We start from the raw sequence: 24853 nt of genomic DNA, 5'->3' as shown, positions 1-24853 counted from the left end.
TTTTTATTTTCGATTTTTCAAAAACGGCTCTAACGATTTTTTATGTATTAGATTTTATAATACATTTTCGTCACAAAAGTTATCTGATATTAACTTTTTTGAAAATGTATTATAAAATTTAATAAATAAAAAATCGTTAGAGACATTTTTGTTTGCTGAAGGTGCTATCGTCACTAGATTTGTATAGGCGATTTTTTCATGGCTTTTATACCCGTTACTCGAAGAGTATATTGCAAAAAGCTTAAAGTGATGGAAAGTGAAAGTGACAAGTAGTTATTAAAGTTGCTGAAAGATATTGAAATGGAGTCCGTAAGAAAATTCCATTAAGGTTAATTTAAATTCCTTAGTACTTAGAGCTTTAAAATAAAATACGCTATGTATGGAATGTACATACACATGTAAGTGTTTGCTGAATTGTTTTTAAAGATTTGCTCCTTTGAGTGTGTTTCTCTTAAGAACTTGGTAAGGACAAATTCGTTCGTGTCCACGTGTCTACATACATCTGTATGTAAATATAAACACATGTAAACAAAAACACTTATAATTGTCAGAAAATCATAAAAAAACGTATAATTACTCTCACATTTATTCTTTTATTTCCAGCGCACCCTTACATTACATTAATTTAGATTTATATTTTTATACGCATTTATATGTATATATAAATCATATTAAAAGCCTTTAAATAATCAAATATCAAATAACTGTCGCCAACGTAATAAATATACGAAACTATTAGAAACTAAATAAACTTATTTTTGCGTTTTTTTTGGAAGTTTAAAATGTTCTTCTTTTGATCTTAAATTCAGATAAAACCAATATCAAAATGTTTATTCCAAATATATTCTTAAATTAAAACCAAAATCAACTTGAAAATGGAACGAAATCAACTCGTTTCACTTTTTTAGTTCATACCATTTCGTTCTAGAATTAAGAACATTCGGATCAAAATAAGAACATTTGTGCTTACACGGGTTTTAAGAACGAATGTTCTCAATTCAATCACAATGTTCATGGTTTTTCCTCTCTGTGTGTAAAAGAACAAACAAACCATACAAGATCAAATTGAAAAAAAATGTAGCGCTCTTATTAAATAACTCGTTTTGTAAAAATTGAAGTCCCTAACGAATCGGAAACTATTTCCTAAATTAAAAAAAATTTAAAATGTTTCCAAAGTGTTTGATTATTTGGTTTTCCGGGTGTATACACAGTGTGGGCAAAAAATAAGGCGAATTGGTCTATGTTTCGGTTTTCGTGGTGTATGCTAAGCGCGTTTTTAGCCATTCATTCGTGCGGTGCGATAACTCACCTGTGTGGAGGCGCGTGTGCTGCTGGACATGCGACAGCTGCTTAAATCTACGATCACAGTAGGAGCACTTGTACGGCTTCTCTCCAGTGTGCACCCGGATATGTTGCACGAGTTGGTGGTTACTGGAAAAGCTCTTCATGCATTGCTGGCACTGGTGCGGCTTGGTATCCGAGCCAGGCGTGATATTGCCGCCCAAGTTAGCTGTGCCGGTCACGCCGTGGGTTCCAAGGCCGACTCGGGGAATCTGCTGCTGTATTTGCTGCATCGCGCTTTTGTGCATAAAAAGCTGCAAGTGCAAACCACACGTTAAAAAGGCAGCGGTTAGTTAAACAAACAGATATGCGAGAATCTCTTGGCCGTAGGCAGTGTATACCTCAACCTCAAGAACCCATAAATTCATTAAGCTCGCGGCTTACTGTCAGTGCGTCTGTCAATACTAGTTATATTTATAGACTCTCTTCTTTACCTTCTGCGGTAATGGACAGTTGTATGTTTTATTTTTTGTGAACTTATCATAAAAGTGTGTACCGTTGCATGTCGTACAAGTGAAAAACATGTCAGCAAAATCTAAACCTCTGGTGGAAAGTCAAAAATCAAAAATTATTAAATGTAAATAAACATGTATGTTAGTGGTAATGGTAACGTTTTTAGTTGGGGGTAAGCTGCTTACTCACGCTGTGAGGTCATCATTCGTTCTGCTGATTTTTAGCAAATTTATAATTTGGGCCAATACCAAGCCAATAAGAACGTTTTAACACCCAAAATAGCACATTCACAGTAGCTATCTCTTTTACTCAAAAATTGTTACAAAATGATAGGCATAAAAAAGGCATTTTACCAACACTTGTAAGAATGAACTTCCAAAACTTAGAATATTCCATCTTAAAATTTAAAAAAAATAATGGTCGAAATCAGCCGAGCACATAATAAAAAATGTTAAAAATTAATGGAAACATTTTGCAAAGCAAACAGTTGTCAAAACTGTTTTCATATACGAAAAAATGGGAACAGCATGCCGAAGATTAATTGCTCATTTCGCGCTTACAGATTTAATTATACCCGTTACTCGTAGAGTAAAAGGGTATACTAGATTCGTCGGAAAGTATGTAACAGGCAGAAGGAAGCGTTTCCGACCCCATAAAGTATATATATTCTTGATATGGATCACTAGCCGAGTCGATCTAGCCATGTCCGTCTGTCCGTCTGTCCGTCTGTCCGTCTGTCCGTCTGTCTGTCCGGATGAACGCTGAGATCTCGGAAACTATGAGAGCTAGGCTATTGAGATTTGGCGTACAGATTCCTGAGCTTCTTACGCAGCGCATGTTTGTTTCAGTAGACTGCCACGCCCACTCTAACGCCCACAAACCGCCCAAAACTGTAACTCCAACAGTTTTGATGCTAGATAAAAAATTTTAACTGAAATGTATTGTTCTCATCAATACCTATCGATTGACCTAAAAAAAAGTTTGCCACGCCCATTTAAACGCCCACAAACCGCGAAAACCTGTGACGCCCACAATTTGCATGCTACATAAAAAATTTTAACTGAAATGTATTGGTGTAGTCAATACCTATCGACTTATCCAAAAATAAATTTGCCACGCCCACTCTAACGCCCATAACGCTTGAATCTGTCTACCGCCGGTAGGTGGCGCATTTTAATCTCGCTTTGCTGCTTGCATATCTCCATTTAGCTGAGTAACGGGTATCTGATAGTCGAGGTACTCGACTATAGCGTTCTTCCTTGTTTTTTTTTCGAAAGATGCACCTTTCTAAAAAGATACGGGCCGTTGTAGGGCCGTAAATAAGAAGCGCAGTGTGTCAACGTTATTGTTGGAGATAAATATAGTAACTACTATATAAATATATTAAAGACAATAATGTTTTCGAGGGAAGTTTGATTTGTTTCAGTCATAAACGAAATAGGATTAGGTATTTAATATACATATATATAATACATTCATATACATGTATATAATAAGATCATTTAAATTACTAAAAAAAAACCGTGGCAGAAAGAAAGAAAAGATTTCTTTTCGGGTCGTTCGAATATGGTTTGCAGGGTAGTTTAAAGTAATCAAATACAAACGCGATTGAGTATTATTACAATTAGTGAAATTAATGCTGGAGAATTTTCTATACTTTGCACACTGCAAAAAACAATGCAAAAGTGAATCAAATATATGCGTATTGAAGTTGAAGTTCCCTATGATATATTGAAATTTATTACAAAAACGTAACTTATGAAAATCACTGTGCACGGCAGTTCACGCAGTGACGAAGCGCACGAGAGTGTGCAAGGGTAACTACTATTTACATAGATAATACCGAGTGATACACGAAAGGTATCGCAAAAACTAAAAGGATTGCATACCAAGGCCCTAAAAATTTAAATTGGCTCAGGAGAACGAGCGCCAAAAATAGAAATATAGAAAATTGAAACTGTTGGGCCGGTGGGGATAAATTTGTTTTTGGGTATGTTTAAATCCTTTTTTGGTTTTTGGGGTCTTGTGGACTTTATTGGTGTATTAAAAAGCTCGAGATGGAAAACTTTTGTTTTAAGACGTTTGGAATAACCTGGTAGTTTAGCGGAAAATCCAAAAAATAGTTCGATTTTAAAGAGTTATTTCTAAACAACCGATGCTACGTATACGTGCTATATGTCGCTGCCTTTTCTTAAGTGCGAAGGCGACTACTATATACACGAAGAAATAAAAACCTTCTGTGATCGTCCGATCTTTACGAGTGACACATCAATCGAAGGGGATCGCAAAATCGAAAAAGTTGCAAAAATAAATTGGCTTGGGAAAAAGAGCGGTGAAAGTGTAAGAGTGAAAATTTAGAAAATTTGATCTGTGTGGGTCGTTGGGAATAAATACACAAGTTTATTAGCTTTGTTGTATTTTCATACTTAAAATACGGGTCTAATGGCACCTCATTTGTTAAAATCCGATGCTCCGATCAAAAGTTATACGCAAATTGAATTGCAGCGTGACGAATGAAAGAAATTTAGAAAGATCATTTATTTTGAAGATCGTATAATACATTTTCGTCACAAAAGTTGATATCAGAACTTTTGTTTGTCGAAGGTGCGATCGTCCCTAGCTTTTTACGTCGTTAGGAGGTGTTTTTGTTCAATTTGATATACAACAATTTTCGCCCTAGAAATTACGACTCGGCACGCTGCAATAGTATATACCTTTGTATGTAGAAGCTTAAATATTTTACTGAAGCGGGCAGAATAAAAACATTTTAGAAAGTACATTTATTTAGTCGAATGTACAAATTGTTTTCCTCACAAAATTTGGTATCAGAACTTTTGGATGTTGAAGGTGTGATCGTCAAGAACCCTTACCTCGTTAAGAGGTTTTTTTTAACATTTAAAGTTGATTGACATAAAGTATGTAAAAAAATAAAATTAAACATAAATTTAAAAAATATTGCGTTTAAATTTTTTTTTAAAAAAAGTAAATTCTTTTTGAAGTCAAGGAAATTTTCCTTAAATTAAGAAATCGTTATTTAAATATAGGAAGTGTTTACCATAAACTAGAATAGCCCTAAAAACTATAAAAAATTCTTTATATCTTGAAATTATTTCCTGAAAAATAGTGAGGCTAACGAAAAAAAAATATTGTTTTGCATTACCTTTTCTAAAAATAATTACCCTTACCCTATATGAATCTTACCCTAAAAAATAGAAATACTTTCTAAAAAATTAAAAATTTCAAAAAGCGCAGATGATTAAAGCGTTTGGTTTGAAATCGATGTGACGCAGGTTCGAGTCCCAATTACCCCTTTTATTTTATACCCGTTACTCGCAGAGTAAAAGGGTATACTAGATTCGTCGGAAAGTATGTATCAGGCAGAAGGAAGCGTTTCCGACCCCATAAAGTGTATATATTCTTGATCAGGATCACTTGCCGAGTCGATCTAGCCATGTCTGTCCGGATGAACGCTGAGATATCGGACACTATAGAGCTAGGCTATTGGGATTCGGCATGCAGATTCCTGAGCTGCAGTGGCATTTAACTTTACTTAATATTTGTATATCTTTCGGCGTGCCAAAAATGACCATTTTAAATCGGACCACTTAATAAGTTAATGTGGTAAGCTGAGAAACGGATATATGATAGTCGAGGCACACGAATATATCGTCTTCTCTCACTATACTCGATACTCGTGGAGGAAAAGAGTAGTATTAGTAGGAAAATACATATGTAGGTAGAAGGAAGCGTATCCGACCCCTTAAAGTATACATGTTCTTAATCAGGAACACTAGCCACTGGATCCCTCGAATTATCCACGTCCGGCTGTCCGTTTGAACGCTGAAATCTCGGCATACAGATTCTAGGGGTTCTTAAGGATCGCTAGTTTGTTTTGGTGGCATAACGCTTAAGCCTGTCCGGCGTCCTCAATTTTGAAGGTTTTATTGATCAAAATCTTTTAAAATACCAATGGCATTGTTATCTTAAAATGTTCCCTTAGGCAGATTTCCAAATTCCTAGGTGCCGCGGCACTGACATCGGAGGTGTCGCGCCAATAGAAATGCCTTCGGTATTTAAAAGTCGCGGCAAACTTTTTGTTTTTTTTTTGCGAATTCCTGAATTGTTGAATTCCGGCCAGCTGTTTTATACAAATTACATTTTTAGAAACTTCAGCAATTCCTAAATACTTAAATAAATATGCACAATTATACCTATACAAATTGGGGTTATTGATAACACAGGAACATAAAATTGAGCATTTCTACTCTTCTCTGACAATTGGGTGCTTCGAAGTAAAAGTGTCACACAAACTTTTGTGCCTCACCTACAGGTTCCGCGATAGAGTGGCCTACATAATTCAACCTATCTTAAATATTTTTGTATATACATATATACATATATGTTGTTAAATTTAGAAAAGGGCATAGCAATGCAAGTAAACATGTATAATTTTATTCATAAAATATTGGTATAGTTATTTAAATCGCCTTCGGAATAAAATATGAAAAATCCCCAAAAATAACAAAATTGACTTGGAGATGTTTTATACTCGTTTTTGGGGACATGAGGCTGTATTTAAAATGTTATATTCCAAAGACAAAATACTTGTTAACTTCTATCTATAGCTTGCCATGACATATTTTAAGTGTGACAACATATAGGTAAAATCGTTTTTTTGCGTTTTTGGCTATACCGCGGAACCTGTAGTTGATGGAACACAAGTTTTTATGGGACTTTTACTCAGGAGGATCCAATTATCATTGAAAACTCGAAATGGTTCATGGAAATTTTTGGCTGTGTACCTGTGTAATTGTACAGTAAATTGTATCAAACAAAAACACCTCTTAAAGAGGTAAAGGGTCGTGACGATCGTATCTTCAACATACTATAACAAACTAATGATATACAATTTTGTGACGAAAAATTATTATGCATTTGACTAAATAAATACACTTCCTTAAATGTGCTCGTTCAGCACGCTTCAGCAAAGTATTGTTGCTTTTTGCCGACACAGGTATTTCCTATTGCAGCGTGCCGAATGTGCAAAGCATCGGATCTCAACAAATGAGGTGTCATTCGACGCGGGTTTTGAATAAGAATGCAACTAGGCTAATAAACTTGAGCATTTATCCCAAAAGGATTTTTACTTTAACACTTCCACCGCCCTTTCTCCCAAGCCAATTGATTTTCTTAAAGTCTTGGTATGCAAATCGCAGTAGATTTTCATTTATTCGTGTATATATAGTAGTCGCCTTCGCACACCCTCCTGGTGCGGTTCGTCACTACGTGGACTCCCATACACAGTGAATTTCTCTTTGTACGTTTTTAGATACTATCAATTTCTCATGACACATATTCTGTCTCTTTTTGGGTTTTCTGAAAAATATTTACGGAGTAACAACAGTACTCGCCAAAAAGGATAGAATTAGGTGCAGTGTGGTAACGAGGGAAGAGGCGAGGCTGATTTCGTGTAGCTCTCTGGTTGGTTGGCGGGCAAGCGATGGTTTGTTTCCACTGGCTCTAGCAACCTTCCATCGTATCGCCAGGGCCACTCGGTTTTGTCCGAGACAGAATGCACTTTTTATTCCCTTGGTCCTAGTAGGTAGGTGGATAGCAGCGGCATCACGACTACAGCCGTCTGACTTCGTCCTTTACCCCCAGTCTATGAATCGCGTAGAAAGGGAATGCAAACACCACCGGCCCAACGGACGGCGTGTCCAGATTCAACCAACAGCAGTTACGAACTGCCGGCAAATGGGATTACGATTAAATAACAAGTCCGGTCCAGCGCAGATGTTTCAAGGACAGCCTATTTACTGAAAATCTTAAACACCTTTGGGGCAGAATTGGCAAGCGTTGCACTTGCTAAAAAAATTGAATAATGAAATCCCAATAGGAAAAAGCATTACTAATTAAAATTGACCTTACGCAGTATTGTGTACCTAATAAACCGATAACGGCTAGCTCCCGCAAGCCGAAGTTTTAATTCCCTTGGAGGTATTAACTAAAATATGACTATAATAAGATAATAATAAAACAATATAAAACATCTTAAAAACACCTCGGTAGCCTAGGTGTAGATTAATTTTTGTGGGTATAGATAAGACAAGAAAGAAAGCTATAGTTGATGGCCTCGACTATTAGAGACACGTTACCCAGCTTAAGGGAGTGCGAGAGGGATGGAGATATGCTTGAAGCAACTTTGCTTTTTTCACTAACACTCCTAGCCTATAGCGCCACCCATCTACTTCTTCTATAGCGCCACTTGGCCTACAGCGCCAACTAGCCTATAGCGCCCCTAGGAGCTTGGTGGCGTTCATACGGACAGACGGTCATGGCTAGATCGACTTGGCTAGTAATGCTGATCAAGAATATATATACTTTCTGGGGCCGGAAACGCTTCCTTCTACTTGTCACATACTTTCCGACGAAACTAGAATACCCTTTTACTTTATAATATATTACAATATAATTTTTTTATAATGCTAGCTTTTAGGCTGCTAAAATTTCTTTAAAATCAGCGAAAAGCGGAATGTTTTAAGCCATTGTTCCTATGGGAGCTAGGGGATATAGTCGTCCGATCGGGTAGCGCTTACAACCTTTCAAGTTGCACCAAAAACGTCAAAATTATCGCAGTTTAAGCCAATCTTTCCTATAGGAGTTACAACTTATAAGATATGAAGATCCAATCGGGGAAGTTTTCAAACTTGATCTCCGCGCACATATTCTATGAAAATTGTACTAAGACAGGCGGACATGGCTATATCGACTCGTCTAGTGATACTGATCATGTATGTACCTTTTAGGAAACCGTTAATGTGTTACAAACTTCTGTCTAAAATTGTAATATCCTCTCAAGGGAGATGGAGATATTTAATCTTTTTTAGGTCAATCGACAGCTATTGGCAAGACCTGTTGACATTTTTATTCTAGCAATACAAACGGACAAACGGACATGGCTAGATCGACTCGGTCGGTGATCCAGATCAATAATATACAGTATACATCTCCGCGAACGGAATATACCCTTTTACTCCACGAGTAACGGGTATACTTAACTGGTCACTTTAAAGTTATAACAATAGTTCTGCAGAGATAGAAAATTTAAGGTGCCGCCCGAAACTATGCAATGACATATTTGGCACACTGAAGAAACTTTGGTCCATGTGGATTGGTGAACTAATTTTTTCCAAAATAATTCCCAAAAGCGTTTGCTTTAATAGCATTCTAATCATTGTCGAATTAATTGAAACATAAAAACTAAAGGAAAGGGGAAATATGATTGGGAGAAAAAGGTCGAGGAAGAGAGCGCACTCAGAAAGTCGCATTCAATTTACGTACATGCATTTCCCTACTTCGTTCCCTTTTTTAAGTCCTGCCTTCTTCATTCGTTTTGGTTTTTATATTCGCTTCCTTCTCGCAGTCTCTACCCGCCGCCCTCCGCCCTCCGCCCTCCGCACTCAGCCTTCCACCCTCCGCCAGCACTCGACCCCTAGTGCCAGGGACGCAAACTCAAAGAGGGATGGACTTAGGTCCACCGGACCTCTTTCGCTCTATCTTAGGGGTAGCAGGAGGCGGTAACCATCGCTTCTTTTCGCTTCGCTCGGCGTGTGGTCGAGGTGAGTGAAATAAAAATGGTTGAAAAAACGTGAGGGGTGGACAAATGAGTTCGTACGGTTGGGGCGAGTTCGTTGGTTCGTATGTAAGCGCACACACACACGCCTAGAATACATACTCACACTCACATAAACAAGGACTTGCGAATGTGTTTATGTCTGCGCCTTAGTCGTGGAAGACAAAACATACGAGGGAAGGTCAATTGAGACGGGACGCCGGTGTCTTCAAATATACGGAAAAGCCGTTGTTGCCCTGCTCTTTTCTGAATGATTTTTAAAGGCGCTACTTCTGTGTGTACATATATTCCTGTTGTTTGTCCAGATAGGTACAGGTAAGTGGTACCAAACACAATGGAAGTCTTGAAGACCCCTTAGTTATTTTACCCGTATGTTAAAAGAAGTGATGTCTATTTTTCTATTTCCCTACCAAACTTTTCTAGGCTGCTTTATGGTACTAACATCGAGAAACATTATACATACTTAGATGCAATCCGCGATGTCACAAACGCCACCTGTTAGGATCGAAAACTATAGACGTCTATGTATATTAACATAATTTTATGGCTATAGGCCTGCGCCAAAAACACTGTCGAGATCTCCCCTAATGCATCCCCATGATAAGGTTGTCCGAGTTTTTTTTAAATTTAAAATTGTAATTATAATTTTAAAGGGCTTTGATTGCGAAAATAAGAAAAGTAGAAGGCGGACACTACCAAGTGCCAATTACCTACCTAATAACCTCAGTTTAGAAACTGTGTCGTATACGAAGTTCACTTATTATAGCCTTTCAAAGAGTATTATTATTTAGGTCAAAGGCAGTGAAGGAAGCATTTGCAACCATTTAAAGGATACTTGTAAACGCTCACACTAGGCGAGTCGATATAGGATATAGGCATGTCCGACTTTCATTCTGTCCGGCTGTTTTTATACCATCTATAGGCCATAATCAGGCCAGCCCCGAGAAACGTCGACCTGCGGAAGCTAGCTTCTCAACTGGTATACAAGTTATACTAAATTGAGATTCTTCTTAGTGGTCATTTGGTTCGGTGTACTTGCCCAAAAAGATGTGTAAATAAGAGAAAATAAAATAAAACAGTGCATAATTTTACGGATACATACATTTAATTCATAAGAGATTTTGTGTGTCTTGTACATGTTTCAAAACAATAAACTTAAAAGAGCCATTAATAGTAGAAAGAAAATACATAACGCATACTATGTTTATATGGACGGAAAATAAACATTTTACTTGCAAATCAAAATTTAGGTGCAGGGTTTCGACGTCTGGGCTTATATTTGCAGATACCCTTTGTGTCCTACTAGCTTCAAAATCAGCAAAAGGTTGTAACTTAAAAGTAACCAGAGATCGTTGTATTTTTTGCACCCAAACTAAAAAGCCCACTAAAATAAATGAAAGCAAAACAAGTATAGTGAACTGGAAATAATCTAACTTTAGGCAGCAGTACCACTCTTCCCAAAGCCCAGGTAACAAGGATCGTGGGAGCGCGTACAATTTTAGCTAGTTGTTTGTACGTAAGTGTTCGGTGATGGGGATGTGCTGTGCTGCAGCTGAAGCTGAGTACGTGTCTTTGACGAGGAAGAGTACTATACACAACGGAACAGATGCCAACTCACTCGTTGCAGGGTTGACCAACATTCTTCAAGGGTGCGTTCACTGATCGCGGCTGCGCTGCTCGACCGGGATAGCTGAAGCTGAAAAACAATCGAAGGGATAAGTTTTAATCATAAGTTAGGCTGACGCACAACATTTGTTTCTTATATAGGGGAAGTGATGCGAGAAATATGAAGTTTCTTGGTCAAAAGTAGAAAACTTTTTTACGTAAGACTACTTGGACACCCATTTCCAGCGCTATTTAGTTATACGGTTTTAATGTTGACTCTGGGAAACAGAACAAGTCGGTAACTAAACTCATGTGGAGCGATTTACTTTCAGGCCCTGTTTTGGGTCATGTAACGCCACATTTGAAAGTTTACTTTTCATTGCTTAGCATTTTAAGAGTTCATTAGACGCTAGTTCTCGGGGTTTGTCGTATTTTACTCTAACAACATTGTACAATTTTTTAAAAACATTTTTAAGGTATTTATAACAATATATCCTGGGTTAAGGTTGCAAGATTGTGTATTTGTACACAAACCCCTTTTATGTCCAATTTTCGACAGCGGATTAAGTACTTCTCTTTAATATTTTAAACACTGTATTGAATGAAAAATTGTTGCACTATTGCAAAATGTTATGTTATTTGAAACCTGCTTCACCAAACTAGCTAGATGTATTTTATAAGAGGACCTGTTCTAATGCAGTAAGTAGATGACGTCTTATCGGTAGTTAAATACATTGTCTTGTTGTTTGCCAACAACATGGCTGAAATAATTATAGCAAATATGGCCAACTTAAAACTCTTTAAAAAAAGAGAACATATTTAAGTGGTGATTGAAAAATGAAAAATTACATCGTGCTCCTTTTCACAATCAAGTGTCATTGTATACGAAAACGATCTAAATGGCCGATCGTAGGGCGACACAAATCGGAACGAATACAACACAGTTCCCTTGCGGCGTGTTAATGCTTAGTTTTTTCCGGTGATTTGTTTTGGTGACTGGTTCCCTGGCTTATTCCCGAGCTATGGACTTGCGAACTGTGCGGCACTTTTCATGTTAGGTGGAGTTTTGCATTGCTGAAGGACGCATTTTCGTCTTCTTTTTTGGATCGCAAGGTTTGCTGTTCGACCGCGAATGCCATTCAGAGGTACAGTTTATCGGTGGTCAGTGCATCGAAATTACTTGGGCTCGCGACCACGAAATAGCTGGCGAACGAACGAACGAACTGATTTTAGTTTCGTTAGGATATTTAGCTACGCGAAGCAGACCGGAGCACACAACCTTACGGTCTGATGTCCTTTGAACTTCTGCCGGCACGGCGAATTATCATCAGCAAACGGGACACTGCGTGAGTGCCACGGGGTTCTTCTTAAACTATCCCGCTGTTGCCTCGTCGTCTCTGTCGCTGTCGCTGTCTCTGTCTCTGTCGCTGCCGCGGTCGAGCTTCTAACTCGACATCTCTTTCTCTATGCGCTATTATTGTTTTCTTGAGGAAATAAGCACGGAATGGACGGAGTTTTCAAAAAAGACGGAAGGAAAAAGCTCCCGAAAGAACGGCATCTGCATCTTGCGCTCTCTTCTCTCTTTTCGCAGGAAGGCAGGAAGCAAGGGAAGGCAGGGCAGGGAAGACAAGTCGAGGGAAAACAAAATTATGGCAGCGGCGGAGTTTACGTCTGGACTAGGAACAGTGAACTGACTTTTATATCCTTGTATACCTATGTAAGTGTTCGAGTGCGTGTGTGTGTGTATCGAACTGAACCTGAACTTGCATCCCCGTTCCGGTCCCCAAGACTCGCCTTACAAGTCAACCGAGGCTAAGAATCTCGCACACTTCGCATACATAGGAGAAGAAGCTCGACAACGGGGGTTACTTCAGTGCTCCAAGAAAAAGCATAGCTAAAAACTAAGCAAAGATAAGAACCGCTCTTTGCCTTCTCCCTCACTCTCTCTATCATCTCTCTCGGGCCATCGCTCTCCCTTGCTCTCACTGCCTAGCTATAGTAACTTAACATATCCACACCATTCCACACCACACCACACCACACCACACCACACCACCACCATTTTCCATTACCCCTCTCTCACTTTCGACCGATTTCCCGAACTAGTCGGCACACAGGAAGATATAGTGGGCACGAGACGGGTGGTAGTTTAATGATAGCAAAAGAGAAGTGCTGCCGCTAAAGCACCGACTCGCCAAGAAAACTGGCGCAGTAAAAGGCTGGTTGTGCCGCGACAAGGGCTTCCAAGTGCGGGGCAGGTTCTTGAGACTTGAGCGAGCTCGTGGACGCGAGTTCCCCTTCTGAGCTGAACTAAAGCGAAGGCAGCTTTCAAAATTTCCCTCCTGGAAAAAGGGGTGGCTGGCATAGGTACGTTCTGATATACTCTTAGCGAAAGCAGGCAGAATTAAGGGAAAGGAGAAGAGAGGCATGGATTAAGAGAAAATCGTTGAAGCATAAGGGGCATAAAAAAGAGTACGCCAAACTAAAACAACTTAAAAATATCAGTGGTCAATAACGAATTCACTTTGAAACTTTTGTGCAAATGAACAGACCAAAACTTTCAAGGTCGTTAATAACATAGTCAGCCTACCTTTTCACTTTTCCGATAAGGAGTTCTACTAAAATATTGAACTCGCAAAAAATGTAAGTCTCAGCATTTTGAGTGTTTCATGTTAATTTACTTTAGTACTTCATCGGTTTTTTTTCTGATTAATCGATTTATGATTTATGACAATGCGTTGTTATACCCGTTACTAGTCGTCGGAAACTATGTAACAGGTAGAAGGAAGCGTTTTCGACCTATTGAGTACATATATTCTTGATCACGATCACTACCCGAGTCGAACTATCCATGTCCGTTTGTCCGTCTGTCTGTCCGTCCGTCCGTATGAACGCTGAGATCTCGGAAACTATAAAACATAGAACTTTGGGATTAGGCATGCAGATTTTTAAGGTTCTTTCGCAGCGCGGGCTTATCATGCCATCAATGCCATCATTTTATACGTATCGCAGTGGTATCCACGATAGATAGCAGCCAGAATTAAGTATGTTTTACTTAAAGAAAAACGCTTGTTCACCTTAAAAATTTTTAAATGGACGCTTATGGAAACTCCTACAGTTTTTGGGTTGCAGTTGCCCGTGTAAAATTACTGAACGCCAACGATATTTTTTGTTGCCATTATTCCTTAAATAAATAAAGTTAAATAATAATAATAATAAAATTAAATAAATATACATGTCTTTTTTTCTTTAAGTGTGTAAGTCTTTTGAGTCATGATTATTAAAAAAATATATGTATTTGTTTACCCTTTAATCGTGGAGAAAAAAAAGTATGTAACAAGCAGAAGGAAGCGTTTTCGACCCTATAAAGTATATTTTGATATGTATTTAGCCATGTCCGTTTGTCTGTATGAACGCTGTGATCTAAAAAAACATGGAAGAACGCTATTAGTCGAGTACCTCGACTATCAGATACCCGTTACTCAGCTAAAGGGACCAAAGAGAAATGGAGATATTCAAGCAGCAAAGCGAGATTGAAATGCGACACCTTCCGGTGGTAGAAAGATTTAAGCGTTATGGGCGTTAGAGTGGGCGTGGCAAATTTTTTTTGGGATTAATCAATAGGTATTGACGAGACCTATACATTTCAGTTAAAATTTTTTATCTAGCATGAAAATGGGTTTGGGCGGTTTGTGGGCGTTAAGGTGGGCGTGGCAAACTTAAATACATTTACATTTCAGTTAAAATTTGTATTCTAGCATAAAAACTGTAGGAGCCACAGTTTAGGGCGGTTTGCGGGCGTTAGAGTGGGCGTGGCACTCTGCTGAAACAAACTTGCGCTGCGTAAGAAGCCCAGGAATCTGCACGCCAAATTTCAATAGCCTAGCTCTTATAGTTCTCAGCGTTCATCCGGACAGACGGACATGGCTAGATCGACTCGGCTAGTGATCCTGATCAAGAATATATATATTTTATGGGGTCGGAAACGTCTCCTTCACTGCGCTGCAAACTTCTGACTGAAATTATAATACTCTCTGCAAGGGTATAACAATTAGATGGGCACGATTCTCAGTATGTAGATAGGTTTTATTAATAATTTCAATTTAAATTAACACTAGTGTTGGGCTGCTCTCGAACGAGGAAACAAAAAAGAGTGGTTCACTAAACTGAGGGAATGAACATGTTCGTTCCTATTTCTTATTTGTTGTTACCTTGCTCACATGCTTCTTTTTGTTCACATGCTCGGTTTTGATCTCTTGCTATTTTTGTTTGGTTTTCAATTTGGTTTTTTCTGAATTTTTGATACCAACTTCCTAGCTTTTATAGTTTCCGAGACCTCAGCGTTCATACGGACAGAGAGACAGACGAACATGGCTAGATCGACTGGGCTATTGGTCCTATACACTTTAAGGGTCGAAAAAAACTTTCTTTTACACTTCGAGTACAAAAAGTCAAGAAGGAACGCTATAGTCGACGGCCTCAGGTATGAGATACCCGTTACTCTTAACGAAGGTTAAAATAAGAATACTTTCAATATGCGGTGAGAAAGCATCGATGTTTTCATTTCCATCTAATTTACATTTTTAGAGTTTACACTTTACTTTTTTATCTACTGGCTGACGTCACTGACGATGTTCTTGCTAGATACGGGCGTAAGGTCATCACTTATTAACTAATGGTCCAATTTAGGCAACTTTCGGCATGCCGGTAGGTATTGACAAGCGGAATAAAATAAAATATATTTTAAAGTTTAATTTTAGAAAATGTCGGCGCCACAGTCTTGGGCGTCTTGTGAACGTAGCACCCTGCTGAAATACACGTGCGCTGCGCCAGAACCTCTAGAATCTGCATGCTTAACCCACAAATTTAGTGAGCGTTAGAGTGGGCGTGGCCCTCCCAATACACAATTCAATACAAAAGCGTTCGGGGCAATAAGCTGTGCGATTTTGATGAAGCGTCTATTTATTTAGTGGATCCTTTAAAACATTTTCGACACAAAAGTTGATATCAGAACTTTTGAAAGTTGAAGATGCGACCGTCATTAGTTTTTTACCTCGTTAAGAGGCGTTTTGTTTGATACTTGATCAGTCTCACTAGACGAGTCGATTCAAACGGCTTAATTTTGAATAATTTTAGTCGGACCACTAGGTAATAAGTTGAACCGGTAAGCTAAGTATGAAAGGGTATGAAAGTCGTTGCAAGTGACTACAGAGTTTCCCCCGCATAAATATTGTATTTCTTTTTAAAACTTTAAAATTCTAAGTGGCATTAAAGAAGCTCTTAGAGCAAATATATTTTGAAATGAAAAAAATATAAAGTACCTGAATTTCGTTGGCCATTTTGTCGTTGCTGTACTTAATGTCGGGCGTTGTGCTGCCGCCGGACGGCGTTGTGGAGTGCTGCGGAGACTGCTGACCCTGCGACAAGGTCTTGTTGATCAGTGTTGGTCCGGGTCTGGGTCCCGTCCCCGAGTTGGAACTGCCCCCAGTCCCGGGGGACATTGAGGGGCACTGCGGCGTCTGCAAGCCCCGGCCTGCCCCCGTCTCTTGCTGGGTCTGCTGACTGGCCTGCGGCTCCTCGGAGGACCTCTTACTGGCTCCGCCGAGCCCGATGGTCAGCGCTCTTGCCTCCGCCTCGGAGACTTCCCCTGCTGGCGACTCGCCCACGTCGTAGAAGTCGGCGCCGTACGTAGGCTGGGACTGCGATTGCGTCTGGGCCAGCGGCTGGCGGCACTCGTCCAGCGACTGGAGGGCCGGCTTGGCATCCATCTCCTGCTTGGGCTTGATCCCACACAGGGCGTTCAAGGAGCTGTGGCCATAGTTGCCCCCCCCCATCGGCGAGAGGTTGTTCTGCATGGCAGTGGACTTCAGGTGGGCCGCCGCGGCAGCGGCCGCAGCTGCGTTGAACAACAGGTGGTGACTGCTCAGCTGGGGCGACTGCGAGCCCCGGAAGGAGTCGCCCCCGTAGGACTGCTGCTCCGAGTGCTGCTGCAGGATGTGGCTGGACTCGGCCTTGCCGCCCAGAGCGGGGTGGGGGCTGGAGACGCCAATGGAGCTGCCGCTGTTCACTGCGCCCGAGCCGGTGGCTGGGCCTCCTGGGTGGACTTCGGCCAACAGCTCGTGCTCCTGGGGAAGGGAGTGGTGCAGGGTGTGGTGGGGTGCCTGCGGCTGACTCGGGGGCGAATTGTACTGCAGGCCGAACGGGGCACGTGCCTGCTGCCAGAAGTCTGCGGCGTCCATCTTGAACATTCGAAGCAAGATGGTTGGGAGACCGCAAAGATCGATTTCCCAGCTCACTGGGCTTGGTCGTTCGGGCCGATCGATAAGACCTTTACTTTCGATCCTGGACGCAGATCTGTGCTGCCAACTGCGAGTGGTGGGTGCCTGGCTAAAGCATCTTAATTTCATATCATGTCACTGCCTGTTAAATAAAACAACAAGAAACTATGAAATCCATTGCTTAGTTCAGGAAAGTTCGCTATTTGGTTGTTTGGGGAGTTGCCTAAATATTAAAATGTCAATTGCCTTTGAAGTCCAATTATATAGTACTATACCGCTGGACGGTCAAGATTTTAAGACACATTCGATTCGTGTGTAACTCAGCAATTGGACCAAGTCACGCTTTCAAGATAATAGCACGCATTATCCTAACCCACTTTTAAAACCTTTATGTGCGACAGAAAATTCCAGTGCAGGCGAAAAGCCTGTAAGGTAAAAAGGACCGAATGAAGAAACATTGTATTTATTTTGTCCAATTTATTGTCATTTTTATAAGAACTTTTGTACATATGTTGAATGTGCGATCGTCACTTGTGTTGACTGGTTGCTTGGCAATGGGCTTTACCCTATTTCTTTTCGAACCAAGCGTCTCTTGACTATGAACACCACACTGAACAAAATAGCTTGCCTGCCTGAGAGGCTTGGCAGGGCTTCCTAGCTTTCATACTCGATTCAAATGAGTTGGGAATGTTTATTATTTGTTTAATACTATTTTGTGTTATTTATCCCAACCCTATAATAAATACGAACAATTTACTTGCATTGGCAAAAAGTCAGTTGGTGTTTATTAAGTAATTGAGGAAACAAATCAAAAAGGTTTTTAATATTTCCTCGATCGTATCCGTGTTTTTCCTAATTTTGTTAAAACGGGCTAAAAAAATTGAAAGCTTTACAATATAATTTTATTAAAATCATACGTATACGAGTTAATACTCGTATTCCGTATACTCGGAATATTTTCATATACATACAGCGATATTTATATAGAAGCTATACACTCTATATAAGAAGCTATACACTCGCCCGATTTTTACAAAAAGAAATTGGAAGTTCTGAAATTTTAAAACAATACTAGAAGAGAGTACAACAAAAGACAACAAAGCTATATTGTTTTTTAATTACGACAGCTTTGAAAACAATTTTGTTTTCAAATTTTGAAATCCTAAAACAGCGCTGCAATGCAAGGTAGAAGAAAATTTGATGAAAAACAACGGTGCTTTTATTTCTTAAGTCGCCCGATTAAAAAAAATGTATTCAAAATTCTGAAATTTTAAAAAAGAGTTGTAGCCCAGATTAGAATTTCCTATCGTACACTCCGAAAAAAATGCAACCTAATTTTAAACGCGACTTATACTTGATTTTGTATAGAAATTGTAGTCCTTGTTATCCCTGTTAATCGTAGAGTAAAAGGGTATACTAGATTATTTGGAAAGTATGTTACAGGGAGAAGGCGCGAAGCACAAGATTGTTTGAGCAGGTTACGACCAAACAATAATAAATAATTAGCAAACTCAATAGAGTGCGATAGGATGGAGATATATGCCTACATTCCTTTTTTGTTAGCTGAGTGACTGGTGTATGATATATGGTTGCTTTAAGTATAAATATGCTGCGCGTTCTTGAATCGAGAATAAATCATTTTTAAACCCCAAATTATCCGAAACTGTGCTTGTCTGATTAACAATGTTTAATAAAAGTACATCACACACGTTCTAGAGCAAAGAGTAATTTACATATAGTCAATACCTTTGTAAATCGAATAATATTAAATCATACCTCAATTGGTAAACATTAAAAATATCAACATTTTCCCCGCACATATAAGCTTAACTAACTAAACTTATGGGTTAATTCGTATATAATTTTCATTAGCAAAATTAATCCCATTGAAGCTATTGCTTATCGTCTTTGACATAATATTTTGTAAAACTTTAAATGCGATTTTGTTCTTATTATCAATTCCCATTTACATGCCAAAAAATATTCAAATCGGACCATTCATTAAAAAGTTATAACCAAACCTTAATAAATAATTACCAAATTCAATAGAGTGCGAGAGGGGTGGAGATGTTTAGGAGATGCCACCTAGGTTTCACACAATGTGGCGTGTTAGTGAAATCTGGTAAACAGCCTATAGGAATGAACGGTAGGTGCCGCTTTTGCGGGGAGTGCAATCTCGCACTCCCTTTAGCTAAGTAACGTGTATGTGATATCGAGGCCGTCGACTTTAGCGTTTTCTCTTGTTTTAAACTAAGCTGTTCAAAAGATTGCACTCCACTACAAACTTTCACTAATACTAAAAAGCCTTCTGTAAAGATCTTAAAAGTAACCTGGAATGTGGTTCGGAATGTTGCCGTCCTTCACAGTTTAAATTTTGGTAACCTTTATCTCTCATATTTTTTGAATTCACTAAAGTGGGGTGTCAAGAAGCAAATGGTTACAAGAAGTAATGCATTTGTAGGATCCCCGCGCTGGAGAATACAACTGTGGTATGTGTGGGATTAATTTCGAGATTAATCTGTTCAGATTGGAAAGTTAATCTGAGAAGCTAAGTCTAATTTGATCGATAGGTATTCCTTTTTTACCATGTATATATTAACCATTTTATGTGGCGTTAATGCAGATTATAAATGACTTAAGCTACATACTAGCCACACTTATGTCGTTGTCTCGAAACAAGTGAATTTATTATGGACAATAAAGGTCACTAAAAATGTTTTAGCTTAGATAGAAATGCATTTTCTCGAACCTGTAGTTGCGAATGTATTCCAAATAACACTAGAATGAATTAAAATCTTAGCTTTATTCCGAGCTGCTGCACAAATTCTCCACCTTTTTTACTTTTTAGGTAATTATCGATTCCCTTTAATATATATGATGCTTTATAACTGAGCACTATCACAATTTTTACGTTAATGGATGTCGATAATACTTTCCGACCTTCTTTATCACTACTTTTTTTAGGATTAGAAACAAAGTAGTTGCGAATTCAAAACTATATTTGTTCAACAGAGGAAACTCATATTTTGTTTCCTGCACTTAAGAATTTGATAAGATAGAAACCAGTGGCCGCAAATAATAGTAACTTGTGGTTTTTATTTTGAATGGCCTATGCGAACTTTCGGGATTCCGCCCCCTTTTACCTCTATACGAGGTTATTTTTGTAGTGGTAGATAAGTAAAATAATAAATATCTGTGTGCACGGCCTCGATTACGGTTACGGTTAAAGTTACAGCTGAGAAATCGAAGTTGCTCCCAGTAAACTACAGATAACCTGGCGGCACGCGAGTCATAGAAAAACTAATTTGGCCGCCGCCTCGGCCAAGTATAAATATGACTGTTGCTGGGGGTTCAGACACGTCTCGTTTAGAAATAGAACTTGTACACAAAAGTGGAGTCGGCTTGAAGTCGAGTCATCGCCGTCGCCATCGTCATCGTCCTCGTTGGCTCAAAGTAAGCCAAACGTCTTCGTTTCTGGACTCAGCGCCAAAACCTTCGGCAAAATATCTTCGTCCCGTCTTCGGGTCCACCAACACCAGCATCTCGCTCAGCAGCACAGCACCGTTTTCACGGGCTTCAAAGCTCTCTTTTAACTTGCTCTTAGCTAGCAAATCGTACCCCACTGGGATACCGGTCAGCACAAAATAGTTATAGGTGTATTGGTACACAAAACATGATCACCGAGTGTCCCGTTGAACTCAATTTACAGATTGGCACTCGGGTTCAGTAATTACCTTGAAAATAAACATTGATCCTCTGTTGTGACTACAGTACGATGACAGTTGCAGCGCAGGCGACGGGGAGCATACCAATCAAATTAAGAGTTTGTGGAATATCTAGTTCCTAGTGACTTTTACATGCGACGATTTTATAATTAGTGTGGTTATGGGTTTAGTTTAAGTTGTTTTTGATGTGTTATTGAAAGTCCTTTAAACATAAGGCCGGAATAAGGCACACGTTTCGGTGTCGCGATATATTGGTTGTGAAAATTCATTAATCGCCTATTTTCGGTGTAACTCCCTCCAAACAGCCATGGAGCCAGATTGATTTATTTTCTACTTGGATTTTCTCTTCCTTATTAGCTTTAATTTTTTTTAATTTTACATCACAATTTGTTACCCGATACCTTTATCTATTTTTATGCCCAAAGAGTATCACTTAACTATCGGATTTGTATTTTTCGCAACTACAATTATATATGTACGCCTCCTTATTTAAGGTATATAAAAATATAATTTTATAAAATTTGAAAGTGTTCCGAGGATCTCCAAAAATGGACTACAAGTACTTTTGTATCAATCGACCTAAATTAGTACCCAATTAAAAAATCTCCCATCTATTTTACTGAACTATGATATTGTAAGGGCCTAATTAGTGGTGTTATACAACTATACGACTTATATTTTAGTTTACGTACTGTGGTCTACAATAGTTTCTATAACTCTCTTCAGGTTTAATCATATTATTACAATAAGTGTTTTTTGAAAATTGCTCTTATTATTAAAAGGTGTAACCCGATTTTCTTGTTATGTGTGTAGTTACAAATGAGAATGCCACGGCATGAGTTTAGCCAGCTTTGCGTGAAGTGCTAGCTGTAGGGTATGTGGTATTCCAAACTGTCTGTTCCGGTGTCAGTGTGTATTGAGTAAGCATTCAGGGAATGTATTTTGTAGCTGTGGGAATGTACCCTCTGTGACGAATTATTAATTTCGGTGTAGCCCGAAAACCTAAATGCTTGGCCTATATGGTTTAATTTAAGTATAGAATGTTAGCTTTTTATACAACTAAAATTACTTCTTGATTATATACACAAGTAAATTTGTATTTTATCGATCCGCAGCCTCTGCTGGATTAATTCAAGTCTGCCCGTAATCCTCACTCAAACCTACAGAAGAGTACTCCTTTGAAAGATAAAAAGTATATTCTGTTACAATTTTTTATAATTTCATTTAAGTTTCGTTAGTACTTGTAATAATTGTATAATTATATTCGTAATTAATTTATGTGGTTTTGTACTTTTGATTTCAATTTTGCAACACTTTTTGTTGTAAATTATTTTTTTGTTTCATTTTTCTAACATAGAAATTTGTGATGGTTTTTAACGGTTTGTTCTCGTTGGTCGGCTTGTATTTTGGGTTATATCAATTTGGTTGTTGTTATTTTCTTGGATTGTGATGAAGTTGATGTTGATATTTATTTTCGGTAATGAGTTTATAAAAATCAGAGATTTAATTGCATCTGTTCTATTGCTTTTATAACTAAAAGATGGTTGAGTTGAGTTGAGTTAAGTTGGGTGATTTTATCTCTTGTTACGGATTCTGCTTTTATGTTAAAAACGTTTTCTGGTCTATTGTTTTTGTTAAAATTATGATGATCTGAAATCAAACGAAAAGAAAAGAAAAGGTTTTGTCAGATTTTCAATCTGATAGAAGCAAAACACAAATGAAAATGCACAAGAGTAGAGCGTTCCTTGAACACATTCGCAACGCAATTCATTTGTGCTTTAGTCGTTTTTAAACAAATTAGTTTCTTTAGATTGGCTTGGTTTTTTTAACAATCCACAGTTATTTTATATCTTGTTTATGCACATTTGATAAAATAAAAATGCTCCGCGAGGTCAGGACGATCCGCAGTCGGCTGTTCTACTCCATGGAATACTGCGTTTGTGAATGCCGCATCCAAAATAATTGAGAATAAAAATCATCGCCTCAGCAATACGTTGTTTGGGAGCTGGAGAATGGAGAATCCAGAGTGGGGAAGGGGCGCCGAGTGGGAGAATGACTGGGAGTCAGCGGTGTGCTTATTATAAGATAAAAATTGTGTGTGTTAAACAAAAAGTGACAGCAGCGGCAGCGACTGCAGCGACTGCAGCGACGAAGCGGCGGATGTGGATTCAGGTCCTTGCACTCTGCACTGGACGGGGAGCCAGCGCAGCGCCGGCGCTCTCGGCAACTGCAGTTGCAATGGCAGTTGTTTCTGCACTTGCAGTTGCAGTGGCACACTCGAAGAAATGCTGCCCTAGGTGCCACTGCGAACAGCATCTGAAGCCAACGACCAACTTATTTTAAAAGCCGTTACTAGTAGCAGCTAGGCGGCTCAGGAAGCTGGTCTAAAAGTTACACCAAATCAAAACTGCACCCCTTTCTCCCACGAGGGTACGCCTACACATGGGAACCGTTTCCGATCCCATGGCGAGTGGGTGTTTCAGGATCTTTTTTCCAGTGCATGAAACTGCATGCTGTCGATGCCCACAGACCATTCGTTGCCGTGAATGTGTGTGAGCCAAATATGTCTGGCCCATGCCGCGCTTCGGATGCGTTTTCGTTGCATCATCCCTTACGCCACCCCCGCCAACTGATTACTCTCACGTCACGCAGACAGGCCGAGGGGCAGCAAGTGCCGTCCGTGCTGTCCCGGCTGCACTCGGCGTTGCTCGTCGGGTCCGGGTCCGGGTCCGGGTCCGGTCAGCGCTGCACTTTCCGCAGTAACATCCCTTATATGGCGGCGGGGCGGCCGTGATGACCACTGCAACCACCCGGCGAACCACCCTACTCGCTGCCGTCTTCCTGCAACCACAGCAGACCCGGGTCCTGGTCGGTGGTATGCAAATTTGTGCATGATTTAATGTCTACTTCAAGGCCTCTCCGGCACCTCCTGCCCCTGCGCCCACCCCGCTGCCACCTCTGCCCCTCTTCTGCCCGAGTCCAGCCATCTCCCTTTCTCCCTCTGGTTGCCGACTGTTTCTGTCTAGCTTGTGTTGTGCATTTGTACGTGTGCGAGTGTGTGCAATTTGGATGCATTTCTGGTCACGGTGCAGCAGTATGCATTTTAATGTTTATGTGATGTCCTTATGTACAAACGCATACATGTGGGCAGCTCCCAAAGCCCATATGCAGCCGGCAAACACTATCGAACCCCAACTGATTTAAATGCATGTACATACGGGGACATGTGTGCTGCATGTACATTTTTATGTAAAGTTAGTTGCCACCGCTGCTGTGCAATCGATTTTAGTCTGAGCTCCGTCCGAGGCATATCGACCTCTATCGATTTTCTGCACTATTATACATAAATTGGCAGCAATCAGAAGAGAGACCCTTGTTTCGGGGCTCTAAGTTACTCCTGAGTGCAAAAAAATGTACATGCTTGGATACATTAGCAATCCAGGTTCACTCATATGTATGTAGGTTGTGGTAGAAGGTAAAGTTCAAAGCTCACTGCCGAAATACTAAACCAAAACCATAGTTAAAGCAAAGGCCGTAATCTTAACCGTATCAGCGCCACATTCGAACTCTTTTCAAGTGGGTAGTAAATCGTAGAAATAATTTGTAAATCAGGTTTAAAACAGTGCATTAACGATTTGTAGATAATATTGTTATTTTCACAGTTACTATCACAATCATTATTATTAACATTACAAGTACTCACATTAAAGTTTAGAAAGTATAGAAAGAACATTAAAAACCACTTATTTGTTTTACCCGTCACTCGTAGAGTAAAAGGGTATGTAAAAGTATGTAATAGGTAGAACAAAGCGTCTCAG

General features: G+C 39.4%; 1 protein-coding gene and 1 long non-coding RNA gene across 13 annotated transcripts in view; one reads left to right on the top strand and one right to left on the bottom strand.

Moving 5' to 3' along the window:
• dati (zinc finger protein datilografo) overlaps window positions 1–23015 on the bottom strand; it is a 31739-nt gene extending 8724 nt beyond the window's left edge. For 2 of the 12 annotated variants that reach the window (XM_017088563.4, XM_017088564.4), the window contains exons 1-5: window positions 22899–23015; window positions 21045–22685; window positions 16354–17452; window positions 11022–11123; window positions 1310–1595 (exon numbers count right to left, since the gene is read on the bottom strand). In XM_017088563.4, the coding sequence (XP_016944052.2) occupies window positions 1310–1595; window positions 11022–11123; window positions 16354–17439 (1474 nt within the window). In that variant the 5' untranslated portion in view covers window positions 17440–17452; window positions 21045–22685; window positions 22899–23015. Of the gene's footprint in view, window positions 1–1309; window positions 1596–1682; window positions 1725–11021; window positions 11124–11881; window positions 12334–16353; window positions 17453–20059; window positions 20586–21044; window positions 22686–22898 lie in introns of those variants that run through there. The other 10 variants (XM_017088565.4, XM_017088558.4, XM_017088562.4 and 7 more) reach the window with 10 other exon arrangements.
• Window positions 12531–16317, top strand: LOC118878291 (uncharacterized). Its single transcript, XR_010654580.2, has 3 exons — window positions 12531–15515; window positions 15620–15739; window positions 15793–16317. It is a non-coding gene; the product is annotated as an uncharacterized lncRNA (long non-coding RNA).
• Window positions 23016–24853: the final 1838 nt, after the last annotated feature.

Source organism: Drosophila suzukii, chromosome 4 (assembly GCF_043229965.1).
Source record: "Drosophila suzukii chromosome 4, CBGP_Dsuzu_IsoJpt1.0, whole genome shotgun sequence".
NCBI classification, from domain to species: domain Eukaryota; kingdom Metazoa; phylum Arthropoda; class Insecta; order Diptera; family Drosophilidae; genus Drosophila; species Drosophila suzukii.
Note: the sequence above shows the minus strand (reverse complement) of the source record. Positions and strands in the feature narration are given on the sequence as shown.